At 35.7% G+C, this 18,599-nt stretch overlaps 1 protein-coding gene across 3 annotated transcripts in view; it reads right to left on the minus strand.

The window, feature by feature from the left end:
• Window positions 1-18,599, minus strand: part of SYT1 (synaptotagmin 1) — a 552,995-nt gene that overhangs the window by 145,957 nt on the left and 388,439 nt on the right. For 2 of the 3 annotated variants that reach the window (XM_077770205.1, XM_077770204.1), the window contains 3 exons: window positions 13,230-13,414; window positions 7,212-7,334; window positions 2,914-3,081 (listed from right to left, as the gene is read on the minus strand). In XM_077770205.1, the coding sequence (XP_077626331.1) occupies window positions 2,914-3,081; window positions 7,212-7,334; window positions 13,230-13,414 (476 nt within the window). The remainder of the gene's footprint in view (window positions 1-2,913; window positions 3,082-7,211; window positions 7,335-13,229; window positions 13,415-18,599) is intronic. The other variant, XM_077770206.1, reaches the window with a different exon arrangement.

Consider the following 18,599-nt stretch of genomic DNA (forward strand, 5'->3'; position numbering starts at 1 on the left):
AGAGTCTTAACTATTAGTCATGCTATAAACACTTTAAGATTTAGCAGTGTTGACACACAATAGGCACTTAAATATGTATTGTTTGAATGATTAGTAGCTCCTTCAGGGGGGAATTTGTTTAATACAAGAATAAGCTAAGGTGTCTTGCTCTTGACTATGTAAGTTTTACTTGTAGGATATTGTGTTATTGTTATGATCATTTACACTGTAAGAGTATAAGTTAGGGTGGAAAACTTGCTTCCAGAGTTGTACTAGCTCTTTCAAGCCATTTGGATGCTACAGTTGAATGGAGCAATGATTTATGAAAAAATATGCTAGGAGTCACAAAGGATTTAAATGAAATTCACAAGTTGCCTCGCTCCCTAAAACAATTTACTGATGGACAAGAATTGACTAGGAAATTGATATTTTGAATATCAGAGATGCATTATAATATAGATCTTGAGGTTCATTCTTAGGTATGACACTTTTTAGGAAGAGTGGTGGCAAAAGGCCAAGAACTGATGGATCCTCCAGCTGTTCAGATACATCCAGGACAGATGCTGTGGGCTGGGATTTTTACTGGTGACATTTTTAATATTCAGGGGAAGTAGTGCATTCTAAGTAAGCCTCACTTCAGTAACTGGGTAGAAATGCCTAATTAAGAAATCGTGTGGACTTGGTTTGAAGGTTTGATCAATTTTTATTTATCAGCACAAATGGTTGTCTTAGGTCCATCAAACATTTCTCAATGAGCTTTGTATACCAAGGGAAGGAGAAGGAGGCATATTTGACCATATACATCTAGGAAATTTTAGTTTATCAAGAATTTTTTTTTCTCACTTGCCACCTATTTGGAATCTGATTAAAATATTTTGATTAAAATGTAGGGATGGTGACTTTTCATTTTAGAAGGAAAAAAAAAACCCAAACAGCTGAATTTCAGAGGAAGAAATGAATTTTAGAGTAGCGATAAACATTTCATCTTATTTCTGAAATCACTCTGGATTTTTTGGGTAATTCCTGAAACAACATTAATTAAAAAACCTAGTGTTGGGGTCAGACAGTCCTGGGCCTGGGTTTTCACAGGTTGCTGCTGAAGGGGCATCTTCCTACTTTTCACCCATCACACAGTGATAATACTAAGGCCTACTTCACAGAGCAGTTTGAAGCTGAATGAATACACATTAGGCACGGTTGGCACTTCCATAGTTATTTGAATGGTTAGGAACTCCTTCAGGTGGGAGTTTGGAGGAAAAGAAGCATTTAGGTCAGGCATGTCATGTTCATATGAAGTGGATTTGAACTCAATTTTCAAGCCTCTTCTCTTTAAACTACTATGCTTCTGTTCTTCCATCATCTTGCCTATTGGCATTTCAATATGTATAATCTACAATGTCTCCCAGAGAAATTAACCAGTTCTCTAGAAAGAGCCGCATAGTTCTAAGTGTATCAAAATATTTTACACTTTTGATTGATTTATTGCCTGAGCAGCATTCTTGATCTAAAATAGGACCTGATAAAATATTATAGGCAGTCAAAAAATTTCAGTAAGTCAACCACTTGAAGCCACAGAAATTACTAATAAAATTTTAGAAATACATTTTTTTTGAAATAACACACAGATAACTCAAAACAGAAAGACACCATAGTATTTCAAATCATTTAAGAAAACTGTTTACTACATTGTGGTGAGAAACCCCTGACTAAATGAAAATTAATACATAGCCAAATAGAATGACTGTCATTACCATTTGCAATATTTTACTGGTTTTATCTTCATTTTATGCTTTGTGGTATACTGGTCATAGTGATGAGTTCTTCATAAGCTGAAGAGTTTCAGAATCTTTTTATTACTACTCTAAACGAACTATCTGGGCATAGAAAGGTGTAGGTTTTAGATAAGATTACTGACAATACATTGGGAATTTTTCTCTTAAAATCTGAAATTTCAGAGTGAACAGAAAGACCTTGCTCTCTTAGAAAACTGGAAACAAGGCTCGAGGAAATGACTCATGCCCTTATTTGTACCAATTTATTTTATACCATAGTATTTGCTCACATGAGCCCCATTCTGTCGCTAGGGCTGGCTGATAGATGAGTGATTTTGAATCTGCCTGCTGGCATATTCACAGACCCTTCATTTTTCAGAAATGTATTATTTTAAGTAATGCACTTTACAATTTTTTCACTTATTAAAGATAGTTACCAAAGTACTGCTTTTTCTGCGTGACTTGGTGACATGAGCTACAGAGCTGTGTATGCAGAGATGCCTGAGGCCTGCAGGGTACATTTTCCCGTCCAGTTATTTTATGGCCAGAATCTCTCTTTGTTATTGTTTGTCAGCTGAGGTAACTCAACAAGATGAAGAGCATTGGGGAAGAGGCTAGAGTTAAGGGAAAATGCTAGAAATGCAGAAAAACAATAGATTTGTATTCTCGTTATTGATAGGCTCAGAATGGTCTGGGAGCCCTGGGATTGCCCTGGACACACAGAATTTTGCCACGAGAGTCAAACCTCTTAATACCATTTAAGCAGTGGAACACAGGCTATTTTATTTTGTGAGTATAACTTATTTTTGGGAATTTTGAGACTTAGGAAAATAATAATTTCATTACCCCTTTGGCTTTTTTGAGAGTGGGGGGAGTGTTCAAGTCTATTGGCTCACTTTTCCCTTTGTGGATGTGAATGACATCCCCATCATATTCCAGCCTGTATTCTGCTCTGAGATGGCTAAGCTGAATCCTACTTTAACAAAATCTGAAGGCAGTGTAGAATCCTCACTGGAATGAAGATAAGAATTTTAAATATTCTGAATAAACTCATCCATGAGTCTCTGAGCAAGCGGTCATGTGCATTTCTAGGTCTGTGTCAGGATGCGATGGATCTTAAAACCACAGAGTAAACGTTATTAGTAAGTACAAAAAAAAGTACCTTGAAAGTAAATTGCTCATTGAAGACAGGATTAAGGGTCTTTCGATGGACTTTTGTCTCAAATTTCTTCTTTTTATCGGGCAGCAGAAACACTTTAACATAGGGGTCAGATGTGCCTCCCATGTCTAAGGCAGGCAGTTCAGCGGCCTGGATAATCCCTACCAGCAGCTGGAAAGAGAGACAGAATAAAACAAACACAAACATTGGTGGACATTTTGGAAAAGATTGTTTGCAATGTTGCATATTGTGATCGCTCTCCCTCTTCCTTTTTGCTTTTAATAAACTTTTATTTCTCTTATGAATCTAAACCCAGAAAGCAAATGAATCAAGCCATATAGACTTCAGAAACCCAATTATGACATATGCAGACTCTGGGAAGCCTGGTTTCAAACACAAAAGAGGCTTTTAAAAGGTTGTTGATTACAGTTAAATATAGAATTCATATTTGCAAAAGGGTTGCAATCAAATAACTTTCCAGTTGCTAAAAGCCCTTGTACATTATTTTTCTTTCCAGGGCATGATTTGTAAGTGGAAATAAATTGTTAAACAATAACAAGTCTGTAATTATGAAGTAGGAAATTTTTATACTAAACTCAAAGCTTCAGACCAGCAAAGTAGAAACTTCTTAGAAACTGGGTAGCAGTTTGAGATAAAAATAAGATGTGTAAGTTTCTATCATATTTGACCTTTACTTGTATGCTGCCTATTTTTTATTTTAACTTACAATAAAATGACCATTTACTCTGTTTAATATAGGACATGGAGTCAGAGAAATACCATTTCAGCTTCACACAAAGGAAAGTAAGATTACAGATATGATTTGAATGTTAAGTGACCAAGTTTCTGATTTTTTTTTTAAGGCAGAGATTTCTCCATGTCTTTTTTTCAGTGATACCTTCCTGTCTTACTATGAATGGGAGTGTAGGCTGGCATTGTTAACGGTTTTGCAAAGAGAATAAAAGGTGTGAGTGGATGATTCTAGAGGTGCTGTCTCGGACATTTTGTATCGACAGAGTGGTTTAAATCCACACGGGAAACAAAAGTAGACCCTCTTATTGTTATCCAAGGTATACTTGCCAGTAAATGCAGTTACATATGGCTTTACGCATCAAACCTGAAAATTTGAGTCTGACTTTTTAACCAATTCACTTAAAAAAAAACAAGTCACATTTTCCGTAAAACTGACACACTGTATTGGTGAGGACACTCTGGCTAGTTGGCTCTGTTTTTAACCGGGACCAAGACTCTGGATGATTGTTGTTTCCATTTCAGTGCTCAATATATTTGTGACAGCATCATACAACAGTAGCAATAAGACTGCTGGATTGTAGGTATACAAAACATAGACAGATGGTCAAAGAACAGCTAAAATAGACATCAGATTATAAAGACATGATGAGTAAAGCAGATTGTCTCTTGGTTTGCTAAGTCAGTATTTAGAATTTGCCTTTAGATAGTGATGCGAATAAGCAAGAATCTATTTTCTCCTCACTTTTTAAAAAAAAAATTTAATGTTTTTTTATTTATATAGAGAGCGAGTGAGCGAGCCAGGGAGGGACAGAGAAAGAGGGAAATGGAGTCTCAAGCAGGTTCTGCACTGGCAGCGCAGAGGCCGATGCCAGGCTCGATCCTCTGAACTGTGAGATCATGACCTGAGCTGAAATCAGGAGTCGGATGCTTAACCGACTGAACCACCCAGGCGCCCCTACACCCCACGTTTTGAAATGAATTTTCTTTTGGGCAGGGAATGCACTCATCCTATAACCTAAAGTCTTTAAATCTAGGTGACTTATACTCTAATGATTTTTGGAAATTTTGTTGACAAGAAGTGGAGTTACTTATTCCAATACCTCTTTTGCTTGAAAGATAAGTATCACCATGAAAAGCCATGTCATGAAAGCCTCTCATTTCGAGTACTTTTTCAGTTCTGTTTTAGTTTTGGTAGGCAAACATGTATATTTGATTATAGCTTCATATATAAAATTCCTCACACTATATTTCATGATTCATAGGGTTCATTTTATAAATTACATTAGGTGAGAACATTTGGAAAAAAAAGTCAATGTCTACTAATTAAAAAGTATTTCATCAGGTAGAATCTTATAGACCTCAGAATGAAACACCTTTTTAACAGTTGGATGTTAGCTAGAAAGGGAATAATAAAAGTACTCATTATATTTTAGTAAAAAAAAAATCAGTGATATTTTTTTAAAAATACTTTCTAAATCGATACTTAAAGAACTCAAGCTAACTTAGAAGTTACAAAATTATGACTAACCAGAATGAGATACTACTAGATTTCTACTGGATAATATGAAAGTAGAATAAAGTAGTAAAACATATTGAATACATATATATAGGCATGTTAAATTTCTGGAAAAAATGTTACATGTTAAGATAACATGGACTGACCTTCATCTTTCCCAGATATGTAAATAATAGGAAGTCCTGATGATCAAATTTTGGTAGCCAGGGTAGAAATGACCTAAAATTCCCTATTTTAATTAACTATAAATGGTACACCTATAGATGTGTATAAATCCATACCTATAAACTTGTATCTGTGACCAAAATGCAGCTTTCTGGAATGTATTATGAAATAACTAGCCAGGGCTGTAATGAAGCTGATCAAATAAAAGTTTTTAGTATGATAGAGCATATCAGTACATTCTTCACGAGGAACTCTTTGGAAATTTGGAAAGTGAAGACATTATTTAAATTGTCAATTTCTAAAAAATGCCCAGAATTCTTGCAACTGTGTAGAGTTCTCATAGTGGAACTGACTTTAGACTATGATGCTCAAAGTTGAGCGTTGGTGTTCTATTTATTGTTCATTCCTCATCAAACTGGAAATAATTTAACACAAGCTGCATTAGTAGTAAATGCATTTGTATTTATCACATTTTTTTCCTCTAAAAAGATGAGAGAAGCAAAACAAAAGAGACAGTTAAAACTCCCCTTGTCAGACCCACGCGGACGTTGTCCTAAAGATTAAGAGCCGGATCTCTCAGCTGATTCCGCTAATTCTTATCTAGCTTTTAAATTTAACAATTGAGAAGTGAAAGGGACATGGTCAATTTCATGGATCCTAGAAGGGTTTTTTTTTTAAATGTAGAGTTTTTTTAACCTTTATCTTTGAGCTTCCTCTTTTATACTTTATACCTTTTATAACATGGTTAATAAAAGACACCTAATATTGTCATTTATCTAGGTGGCACTTCATGGCTTTTTGAGAAATTGAAGCAGGAGTGATTGTTTTATTACTGTCTTCAGTTTCTTGTCACTTTTTGGGCAGAAGTCACAGGCACTAGAAATGAAGTTACTATTCTTTATACTTTTCTAGAGTGGTTAGTTTATCCATTCTAGGAATTTTACCTGGTATCATGATATTACATAAGGCATTTGAAATGCATGGAAGGCAATCTGTTTTTCATCTCGGATTCCTTATCACACAGTTATATTTTGTTTTATTTTTATTTTTTGAGAGAGGAGGGAATGGGGCAGAGGGAGAGAGAGAATTGTAAGCAGGTTCCATGCCCAGCATGGAGCCCAGTGTAGGGCTTGATCTCACAATTGTGAGTGAGATCATGACCTGAGCTGGAATCAAGAGCCAATGCTTAACTGACTGACCCACCCATGTACCCCTACATATAAAAAAAATTTTTTTTAAACATTTGTTTATTTTTGAGAGAGTATAAGCAAGGGGGGACAGAAGGTGGGAGTCACAGAATTTGAAGCAGGCTCCAGGCTCTGAGCTGTCAGCACAGAGCCTGATGCTGGACTCGAACCCACGAACCGAGATCATTACCTGAGCCGAAGTCGGCCGCTCAACTGACTGAACCACCCAGGCGCCCCTACATGCCCCTACATTTTGTTTGAAAGCTTTGGTTGAATGGTGGTTTACTTCAATAGTTCCTTGCCTGGTTTGGATCTAAATTTGATAAATTCCAGGAGAGCTTGTTCAAGCTCAGGCTGAGGGTCCAGTGGGGGTGAGACTGGCTGGGAGCTGTCAGAATCAGACTGACTACTTTCAAGTTCATTTGTATTCTGCTTGCCTGCTATAAGTACCACACGTAGATGTAATCTGTTGAATACTGTGAATTCTAATTACCAGAAGTTAAATTAGCGAGTAGGGGACTGCCTGTACTTAGAAATTATTTCATCAATAGCTTTGATAATTGCATTTTCCCCTTGCAGCAAACGAAATGTTTTAGGAAGTACCTTGCTTCAATTTCTACTTGGTAATTTCAGAAAGTGTAATGGAATTAGAAGTCCTTTCTGTACCTCCCCCCACATACCTGGTTATTCTGGAAATCATAATCCAGTGAATATTGAAGTTTCCCCAATTTCTCCTCTTCTTTGGGTTCTTCTTTTTCTTCCCCATCAGTCAGTCCAGTTTCAGCATCATCATCCTTTAGAGCCTATAAGTAGGGAATGGATTTTATGTGAACTCAAGTGAATTCATGGAAACCCATATTCACCTGGGCCTGCGGTTATACTTCCAAGCTGTTAGAAGCAAGCACAAAGATGCTGGAAGTCCATTTGTCTGACACACAGTCACATTTGCTGCTTAGATATTTTTTAAAATTCCACGTGTGCACGGAATTTTTCCCCCCAATCAGCAAGCAACATGGAAGCAATGGAAGAAGCCCCTCAGAATATTGCAAGCAAGGAATGTAAAGTCATTGGAAAGAAAATGTCAACTGGGTATCATGTTTGGCTTTGATAAAACTGCTTCTTTCAGAGGTATGATAAACATGCTATTAACCAGGCCAGCTTCCACATTCATGTAGTTTAAAGAGATCTAAGCATCATGTAAAACGTCATTGTTACATGCAGTGGAGAACTTCTATGAAATGCGTGGCCTTTTCTTGCCTTGTTTCCTATGAGAAAGATAGCTGAGTAGGTGATTCTCCAAGACTTTTAATTTCCTGTGTTTCACATGTATGTTTGTAATGGTTATGGAAAAAGTGGAAAAAAAAACATGCCACCAGAAAATGCATGGTGAAAAATCTATGCCACGTCCAGTTTAAGTTTACCATTTTGTTTTTATAACAGCTCCACAGAAAGCTAGGCTGAATTAAATTGATTTATGGGTCTGTTTGATATAAAAAAATAAAAGCAGCTATATTTGCTATTTTGTCAAATGGAAATCAGTATAAACATTTATTTTGCATTGATGAACAAAAATCATGGTACTGAACTCTCAAAACTCAGTTTGGACCAATTGAATATTCTTGATAATCTAAACCTGAAGTGTCATGTAAATTGAAATACTAGAAAGCTCATTATTTCATAAAGAGATTTGAATGCTCCTCTCTTGAAAATGTGTATTTTCCCATTAAGTACAACAGTTTTGCTGAAAATAAGATGTTATAAAGATAAGTATTAGGAGTTTTTATTTTTAGGGATATGGATTCTTATTGCCTTACAGAATTAGAAAAACATTTTTAAAAAACTATACATAATTATTCAGAATTAAAAAGTGATAAAATGACATTTACCTGACTATCAGTGAGGTTGAAAATTTTAAAAATCTTTAACCAACTGTATTTTTTGGGGGCGAGGGACTTGTATATATCCTTAGCTAAGTTTTCTAGCATTTTGTTTGGTTCTTACTAGTTTCTAGAGACTCTTTGTATATCAGTGCTTTCAACTTTTCTGTTACACACACACACACACACACACACACACACACACACCCCAAATATTCTTCCCAAATATTCTAGCCTTGAAATTGGCTATGCCAGTTTCATTGCTCGCACTTTCTCTCTCTCTCTCTCTCCCTCTCTCTCTCTCTCTCTCTCTCTCTCTCTCTCGGTGTGTGTGTGTGTGGTACACTGTTTTATATCTGTGACATAGTAAAGAAATATTTACTCGTGTCAGCAATTTAAATTGGAAAATCCTTGTAGAACTCAAATGCCAGAAGCAGACCCAGATTTCAGAAAGGCACCCATTGTCAAACTACAGCTCATCACTCAACCTCTCTCCACCTTCCAGATTATGTGATCTTTCTTCTCTATTGAGAGGAAGCTTTACTGTTAACTCATCCATTTATACAGAGACTCTGTGGTGCTCAAAAAGGCACTGAATTAACAAGATTTTCCAATTTGGCTCTCTTTGCTACCTCTAATTCAATCCTAAAAAAAGATGGACACGTGATGGAATCGGATCAAGAGAACTCATGTGGGTGAGAGGAGCATATAAACAGAGATGAGCTGTAGTTAGAAGTGCCCCCCACCCCTCTGTTCTTGAAAATTTTCAGGAACCTACAATGAGTTTGGAAAATTGAAAATTACTGTTATCATATCTGTAAGGAAACCTTCACAAATCTGGTTAGCCCTACACCATTTCATTTGGAAAGTTCGTATTTAGATGTTTTCCTGAGTATTAAAATGTCAATGTACTTATGATAGTCAAAGGCAGGAAACCATGTAATTAATTAAAAATTTAGTCTTTTAACTGGGTGAGGGGATAAGTCAATAAAGGCAACAGAAAAGACTACTGAGTTTAATGAGGGGAGCTGAGGCAGTGAACTCACTTGCCCTTTCAAAACCTGGGCTGTGTGTTAAGTCTTTAACACTCTCATCAATGTGCCTAGAAAATTACAGCTTAGGTAAATTGCCTCCCTGGAAGATTTTAAGTTTTTAAAAATAACAGCAAACTAATGCATATTTCTTTCTGCAAAACCTACACATTACTCTATGATAATTATAAAAAAATTTAGGGATTAAAATACTTTTTCAAAAGTCTCTTTCAGAACTGACAATTTACATATCATGTTTCAGCTGAGTGCAATTTGAAATAGCAGAGACATTAAATCTCCTTTTTCCTAAGTGGTTTTTGCCCTAATAAAAGGTGCAAGACCATCTCTGCGATTATTCTGCATGAAATAGAGCTAAATTTTTGATAATTTCTCCGTGCCACTGTTCATCACTGAAATGATTAAGTCTATTCTTGTCCTGAGGGCTGAGCTCAAGCAGGACATCTTCTGTACCATCACATTAAATTCAGACCTATTAAATCAGTGGCTATTATAATATTTCAAGAGCAACACTCCTTTACCCCCTACCCCCAACAAAATGCAGAGGAAAAAGCTTGTAAACCCAGCAGTTTTGATGGTTTGCTGAATCGTAGTAGTGAGAGCTCTCCTAGGAACATCAGATCTTGTTTAAAATTTCAAAGATGTGGTGTACATGCTTCCAGCTTGGTTCGACATTCAAAAGGTGCTTAATTTACAAACCATCAGAAAGAGAAGTTATCCTAAGTTCTGATTTGGATTTGATAAAGCACACTTAAAAAATAGCACAAGGGACTGGATTTTCTTTCCATGCCCCATCAATGAACAACTTGAGCTTTCTAATAGTGTTCTATTTAATCAGTTAGGAATGGTTAAAATGAGAACCCTTCATCTTTAAAAAAAAAAATCAATTTAGTTCAGCCTCTTGATGTGTGTCAGAATGGTACACCCGGAACTGTGGTGCCCCAGCGGCCAGGCCACTAAATGTATCCGAGCGCTGACTAGGGGTTTCTAAGGAGCAGAGGAAACCTACCGCAAGGGACAGTCCAGAACAGTCATGAGACATAACACAGATAAGGAGGACATAGAAGGAAGAAATAAAAATTAAAATATCCACACACATTAGTGCAAACCATGGAGAAATGACCTTTCCAGACCTAAGACTTTGCAAATTGGTATTGTCCCTCTGCACTGTCAGCCTTCTCAAGCTTTAAGGAATTAGAAAACTTTAATTCTAGGTCTCATGCTATATAAATATGCTGTTACCAGTTAGTTTGTTGTCATTGTGGAAGGTGAAGATTCTTCGTTGGTTATGAAATTTTAACGTAGAGACAGATAGTCATGAGCATGCAAATTTGAATTTCTGTGCATTCTTACACAGATTGAGATGGTAAAAATTTATTGGTGGCTCTGGAGCCCATATATCTTAAGAAATCCTATCTAAAATGCCTCAGGCATCTATTCTGATTTTAAATGAGGCATAGACTATACTTGTTTTTCCCATGTTCATGTAAATATTAAAAGATTCTGAAAATGTAATTATTTAAGAATAATTTTACTTTCTGTTTATACTATTTCGAATTTGGATGGCTGACACTATACATCTTAAAACTGCACATTCAATTTTGCTTCTTCATCCTTCCTCTTTGTAAAAAAAATAGAACCCATTATCAGCTACTGTGGCCTGCCTCGTAAACTACTGTAACACGACTGGGCTTCTTTTTACTTGTCCAAATTGTATTTCATCCTGTACATTTAAATGTTCATAAAATAGGATCTATAAAATCCTATATGGACAAAGTAATTTACCTAAAAGGATGAGATCTTTGTGAGTGGTTGAAATCTTGGGTACTTTGTTGTAATAGTAGATTATTGTAAACTAGCACTGAATTCCCACTAGTATTTCCTTTTTGACTCCTTTTCTCTTCCCCTCCCAACCAAAGGAATCGGTGATCCATGAAAAATGAACCGCCATCAATTTTCTGTATTTAGCATTTTGAGATCTTGGTCATTTATCCAGGTTATAACAGGGGTAATAAAAACCACTACTATACTATAAATTATAATTTTACATCATGCATAACAAATTCCACAAAGAAAAATACAAATTTCTTATATGAGAAAAAAATGCGATAGTTACTATTTAATATTATTTGGTACTTTTAATTGTTAATTCTAGGATTTGGGAAAATCACATTTGAACTGTATTGTAGTTCTGAAAACAATAGGGCTGTATTTTCATGTCCCATAGATACAGCTGAAATTCACCTACAAATTACTCAGTCCATGTCTGTCTAGCACACTGTTTCTACACTAATCCCCAACAAATTGTTTAAAGAAATCTCTATCAAGTTCTGCTTGTTATAGAAAATGTTGAAAAAAGCAAGACATGTTTGCAAATTCTAGTTTCTACATAACAAATGAACTGAAGAGAAAAACCCTTATTAGATCTCTATGGTTGAACGTGGGTACATGGACTTCTGTGGCTCTGATTAGAAACATTCAGAAAAATGTAAACCTTGTTTTGCGCTCAGGACAAAGCTCTCTGAGCCTGAGCAGAGGCGCTCCAACGATTCTATAGCTCTGAAACCAAACAAAAGTGCAGTGAGTGCAGAAGAGCCTTTGTCGAGTTGTTGTCAATAGACATTACGGAGTCTTTGAGAAAAAGTATTTAAAACTCAAAGTGAGGAGTGGGGTTGGCATCCTGAGTGTGTGTTTAACTAGGAAACTATGCAAATGTGCTAGAAATGCCCCTCTTGACTAAGTTGTGCTTCAGGAGTTTGACCTATTTAAGAGTCCAATTAATAGTAATGAATACTATGCAAAGAATTTTAAAAACTCAATATCTATTGCTATTTGGGAATAAATAGAACTTGTCAATTATTTGAAGGAAAACAAAGATAATTGAAAGTCTTATTTCTATGAAAAGGCTCTACATTTACATTTTTAATATGAATTAATATGATTTTTTTTTAGAGATAACCACTCTGAATATGATTCCAAAAAATAATGAAGAAGCCTTTAATTTTAATTATTAATAGTAAACCTTATTCTGAACCAAATCATCCAGTTAATTTAGTAAAAATAGACAACACTGTAAAGAAAATCCAAATAGCTTCTTAAGGCTTGGGAAGATAACCCAGCTGGCTGGATTTTATAACCTGTATTATGGTTTCATTGTCCCCAACTTAATGAAACAAGAGTTTTGCCTTAAAATTATGCCCTGTTTAGGAGTAGCTGATAAGTCTCTCTCTTTGGACTAGCTGATAAGTCTCTCCCTTTGCCTGTTGAATTCACTATTCCTGAGCACTAACTATTGAGATGGATGGATATATAGGAATGGCAATTTTCATCAAGTATGATAAGTAGCCACAAGTCTCAGTTACTTAACGGAGATGGTGAACAATAATGTTAGAAGGACGCCTTGCCCAAGAGGGAACACATTCAGATAGTCTTTATTCTGTTTCACTAACTCCAAATGCAATTAAGACTGGCTGAACAGATGTAGTCACAATATTCAGGCATCGTTCCAGTATGCTGGACCTGTCAAGAAGGCCCTGATGGTCATGGATGCCCTTTTCTGGTTCATATGCTTAGGAGACTGGAAAACCCTACCAAATGTTTTCATTGCACTTTGGGATGTTGACTGGTGACTGAAAAGACTGCAAAGTATTTCTACAGCAGTGACATCTGTCTAGGAATTGTTTATATCTATGCTTATCTGGCATAAAACAATAAACCATTTATTAACTTTCAGTGAAGTCATCTAAGAAGTAATGTGGAATGAATACATTACCTGATCTTTCATGGTCTTCCCTAAGTCTTTCACATCTTTCATGTTAATGGCATTCTTGCCTCCCTTTTCTTTCCCCTTCTTCTTGTTTTTCTTTTTGAACAAACATTTCTTACAGATACAAAAGCAGCAGGTCAGGACTAAAAGTACGGCGACTATGGCTATGGCGATTAAGGCCCATGGTGGCACTGAAATAAGAAAATATGCAGAGAGCATTAGTCATAAACATTACATATGCAAAGTCTTTTAACCTGTGGGCTACAAAGAAATTCACTGATTAATTCACTGATCATCTACTGAGTGCTCCAGGCACACTGTTCTATACTATGTTACCCACGTTTCCTCTGCCAAATGGTGGTTTCTATTTTTTCCACTTCACCCTTCTCCATATATTCTTTCCTCCAAGTTAGATTCCCATGAATCCTTTCATTCCACCGTTCAGAGCACAGCTCTGGAGTTTGGCCCTTGAGTTTAAGTACTGGCTTCACCGTTGAGCAAGTTATCTAATCTCCCTCTGCCACAGTATCCTCACCTCTACAGTGGAGGTAAATTGGTAGGTATGGTGGACTTTTTGAAGATTAAGATGCATTTCATGGTTTATCACATGGTAAAAGCTTAATAAATATTAGCTGCTATTACTCCTCTATTACATAATAGAGGTTCTATGAATAACCAGAGAAAACAAGTATCATAATGATAATAAAGGGTTAGGAAGAAGTACTTTGTGCTCAGAAAGTCACCTACTCTAAAAGTAGGACATTGACCTGCTCATGATCTCCAGAGGCAGGGCAGAGGTTATTTGTTGAATGGCTCTAAAACCAGGCACTGATGCGGGCTTGGCCAATTTCAGGTTGTATGACTGTGGCTAGATGGCTTAACTGTTATACAGTGAAGATAACAGTGGTACCCATTTTATCTCCTTTGAAAATTAAGGGGGTTAATATACTAAAAAGTTTAGAATGGCATCCAGCACATAGCAGGAACTCATTGGCTAATTTTAAGGCATAGGGCTAAATATTATGGGTAACACAGACCACTCAGAGTATATGTGGGGACATAAAATATGCATGCTAATAAATACATATTAAAAACATAGAGGAGTTCAGTAGATATACTAGGGAGAATCTAGAGAAAGAAGAGGTGATTTTTAGGTAAAAGAGAGGCTTCAGACTTATAGGCTCTTTTTAAAATAATAAAGTATATATAAATAAGTATACTCAAACATATAAACATTTTTCTATTACAGCTATCCATCTACTAAACATTAATCCATTTTCTTATTTGGCACACCCTATACCATGTGTTTATATTTTAAAAAATTTTGTGGAACTGTTTAAGATTTCACTTTGCCTGGAAAGGAATTATTCAATTATTGAGATTGATCAGAAGAAGTAATTAGATTTGCCTGTTGTAATTAAGAAAAGACACTGGATGTTGAAATGGTAAGCAGAAGTACTATTTTCTTCCAGCTACATAAACATCATTAGTATTAGTGATTGCTGAATACAAGTCAGGAATGCTTTGGTAAAGTAAAAGCACTTAAAAATTAACCTCTCTTCAAAAAACTGAGAAAACCCACTCTTAGCTGTCTTGTGTTTAGCTTTATAATGTAGAATACTTATCATGTGTATTATTCTAGCTTATGATTGGCTAATAAATGTTAGCCTAAGGACAGATAGAAGCACAACTTCTGAAATTGTGTTTTCAGCCAAAGAAATATTTGGAAGTTATATATAAGCCAACACCAAATGACATGTTTTATGTTCTGTAATCTCATTAAACAATCATATTTTTAAAAATGTAAATTAAGCTTATGTAACCAATGATATCATTCATAACACCTCATTTAAAACCTTCTGCCTCTTTTGATCTAGTTAAAATCCTGCCATGCATGAACGAGAGTCTACATATTCATTGCAGGTCAGACAGTATTAATAATGACCCTTCATTTTGAACCTTGTAAATTATTCTTCTGGTTGGACTTGTGTGATGGTCTTTCAGAGAGCTACATAAAAGTCTCTTAAATTACACAGGACAAGACAGAGATCACTTGACAACTTCACAAAAAGAAAATAGACAATGAAAGCATGGGGACATTATTTAATCAAAAGGAATTAAAGAAATAGGAACATAGGATTATAGGTGGAAATCTTACATAGTGCAACTTGAAGGTAAATTATAACCGCTGAGGAAATTTTATTTGGTGATTCTTATTTCTTAAAGTGCTGCCATACTCGAGGTTTGATTTTCTGAGTAGCTTAATTTTAACTTTGAATATTCTACATTGAATATATGAAATTAACAAGATTTGCTTCACAAGTTACCAGCACCTTTAGTTGGAATTAAAAAACCCCTGAAGGGTATCATTTTGTCCACCCATATGAAAACCTGACCAAATAGATACTTGGAATATAAACCACCATTTTAAATTAAATTGAGTTATTTGAATTGAATTCTCACCTTAAATGCTACTGTGAAGAGCAGCCAAATATTTGGAATTTGGTAAGTTTAGTAAGAAACATAATCTATAGGATTATTCATTAGTAGTATTTATAGAAATATTTGAATATTAGTGGAAAAAACTCATGAAATGTATTTTGTATTAGGCTAAAAATTGAAAACCTACTTAATATGGGCTAACAACTGCTACAGCTTTATATATTATTATATCTCAATATTTATAGAAGGTTTATTCATTATCTCTTTAATTATATACAGGAAAAACTATATACAGAGGAAAAGTGTAGATCCAGTAGTTTGGGAAATTAAAAATATCTTTACATTAGTATGTAAAAAATGTACATATTTTAAATGTCTACAAAAGAAAAATCTTTAGCTTTGAATCCTTTTAATAAAACATTTTATATTTAAGTGAAAATAAATGACAGCATAAGAGGCTGCCAAATGTGATTTCTTTAATATAACGTATAGCTTCAACAAAAAATGGGCTCATAAAAATACTGCTATTGGCAGAAAGCTATTATATTGTTATTGCTACCCAACTATCATTAAATAGAATTTCATAACAAGAATTTTTTTTTTTTAATTTTATTTCTAGGAGAGAGAGAGAGACAGCATGAGCAGGGGAGGGTCAGAGAGAGAGGGAATGACAGACTCTGAAACAGGCTCCAGGCTCTGAGCTGGCAGTCAGCACAGAGGCCGACGCGGGGCTCGAACCCACGAACCGCGAGATCATGACCTAAGCGAAAGTCGGACGGTTAGCCAACTAAGCCACCCAGGCGCCCCTCATAACAAGAATTTTAACATTTAACTTAAAGACCTTTCAGCAGAAAATAATAGACTAGTGTAGAAGTTTTCCATTAAAAATGCAATTTTCATTTTCCAGTTAATGGATTAATTGCATATTATTTAACCCAAAGGTAAACTGACACATAAGAATTAAGTCAAAGTCTATTTTAAACTGCTTCTGACATTTTAACTTAGACATTGTGATCAGCAATATTATGATTCCTCTGAAACGTCCACATGCTATTCTCTGGGACCTGTGAATATGTTACCTTACGTGGCAGAAAGAACTTCACAAGTAAGATGTAGGATCTTGAGATGGGAAGATTATCCTGCGTTACATCCAGATAGAACAGATGAGTGATAGAGACAGGCAGGAGTTTCAGAATCAGAGAAAGTGGAAGATTCTATGCTGCTAATTTTGAAGATGGAGGAAGGGACCATGACCCAAGGAATGTACGTAGCCTCTAGAAGCTGGAAAAGGCAAGGAAATGGATTCTCCCATACAGTTGTCAGAAGGAATCTCTTCATACAGCTATTATGGAAAAGAGTATGGAGGTTCCTCAAAAAAATAAAAAAAATACAACTACCATATGATCTAGCAATCCCATTCTAGGTATATATGCCAAGGAAATACACCCCTGTGTTCACTGTAGTAGTAGTATTCATAATAGCCAAGATAAAGAAACTGACCCTGGGTGGCTCAGTCGGTTAAGAGACCAACTCTACATGGTGGCCCAGGTCATGATCTCACTGTTTGTGGGTTCGAGCCCCATGTCAGGCTCTGTGCTGACAGCTATCTCAGACCCTAGAGCCTATTTTGGATTATGTGTCTCTTCCTCTCTCTCTGACTCTCCCCTGTTCACACTGTCTGTCTGTCTGTCTCTCTCTCAGAAATAAATAAAACATTAAAAAATTTAAGAAAAAGTAAATATTTAATTAAACACATATTTATTGAATATCTATTTGCCTGGCATTTTTATAGGGCTATAATACAGTTCCAAGCATAGTTTGTATAATCATGAAGCTTACTATTTATTTTCTATGTGATAAAAACTAGGTCTTATTTACTTTTTAAAAAGAAGTAAAATTCTTATATTTGCCAAACTTGGTACATAGAGCATAATATGGTGTTTTCAGCACATGGCTTTAATGTGCTGTTGTGTACAAATTTAGTCTCTAGGTGGACATTGATTGATGAAAGCAACTATTAAAGATTCTTTCTACAATAAAATGTTATTCTCAGATTGAAAAACATCATTTTTTTCCTGTAGGGAGTTTTGGCCCTAAGCAAATTTATAAAAATTATTTATTTAATGGGCTCTCATGACTTTTTTTCTTTAAAAAGTAGACACTCCAATTTCCTTCTCTTTATTAGAGCACTGTGGGAAAAAAGGTGACAGTGTCACAGAGAACAGGGTATTGCAGAAGGTACTTTATGAAAAGGAAAATCTTATTACTGAATAGTAGCCTAGGGTGTCCCCAAAATCCAAAGTCTGCCTGCTCATCAGTCACATGTACCTCAGTCTTACAGAATGAACAGTTGGGGAGAAAAGTTTTATAAAATTTACCCAAAGTGCCCTATTACTAAGAGAAGCCCTACTTTAGATTTCCTAATTCTGAGTGCTCACTTCTAAATAGATTTTTTTTTTTTTTTTGCATTCTCTAAAATGCCAAACTCAGTCCTATCAGCTTAGTGCTCAGTAAATGTTAGGTGGCTTGAAAGAAGCCCACAAAGCCATGCTCTTGAGCTCAAGTAGAAGTAGAGTGTGGATGGTCTCTGAGGTACAGCAAAGTCATGTGTAGTTTTCTTAGGTTTGCTACTCAGTCGTGTTTCCTTAGATTCTCTCCTACCACAATCCCAGTTAGTCAGCTACTGCTGTCTCCGAGGCTGGCAACCTTCTGGTGGATTTACTCATTGGGTTTTCGATAACATCTAGGGCAAACGTCACTGTTTTGTTTGTTGTATTTCTGCCTAGATTTCACTTTCAAGGGCAGCTCTGCACTATTCATTCCATTCCCATTCATCATATTAAAAAACAACCTAAGATCCATATCTCTTTCACAAGATGAGCTGCATTTTCCTCCTTGAGAGATATAAGCTTGTACCTTTACCACAGTCCTAGT

This window comes from Crocuta crocuta, unplaced genomic scaffold, assembly GCF_008692635.1.
Source record: "Crocuta crocuta isolate KB4526 unplaced genomic scaffold, BGI_CrCroc_1.0 scaffold317, whole genome shotgun sequence".
Taxonomy (NCBI): Eukaryota; Metazoa; Chordata; class Mammalia; order Carnivora; family Hyaenidae; genus Crocuta; species Crocuta crocuta.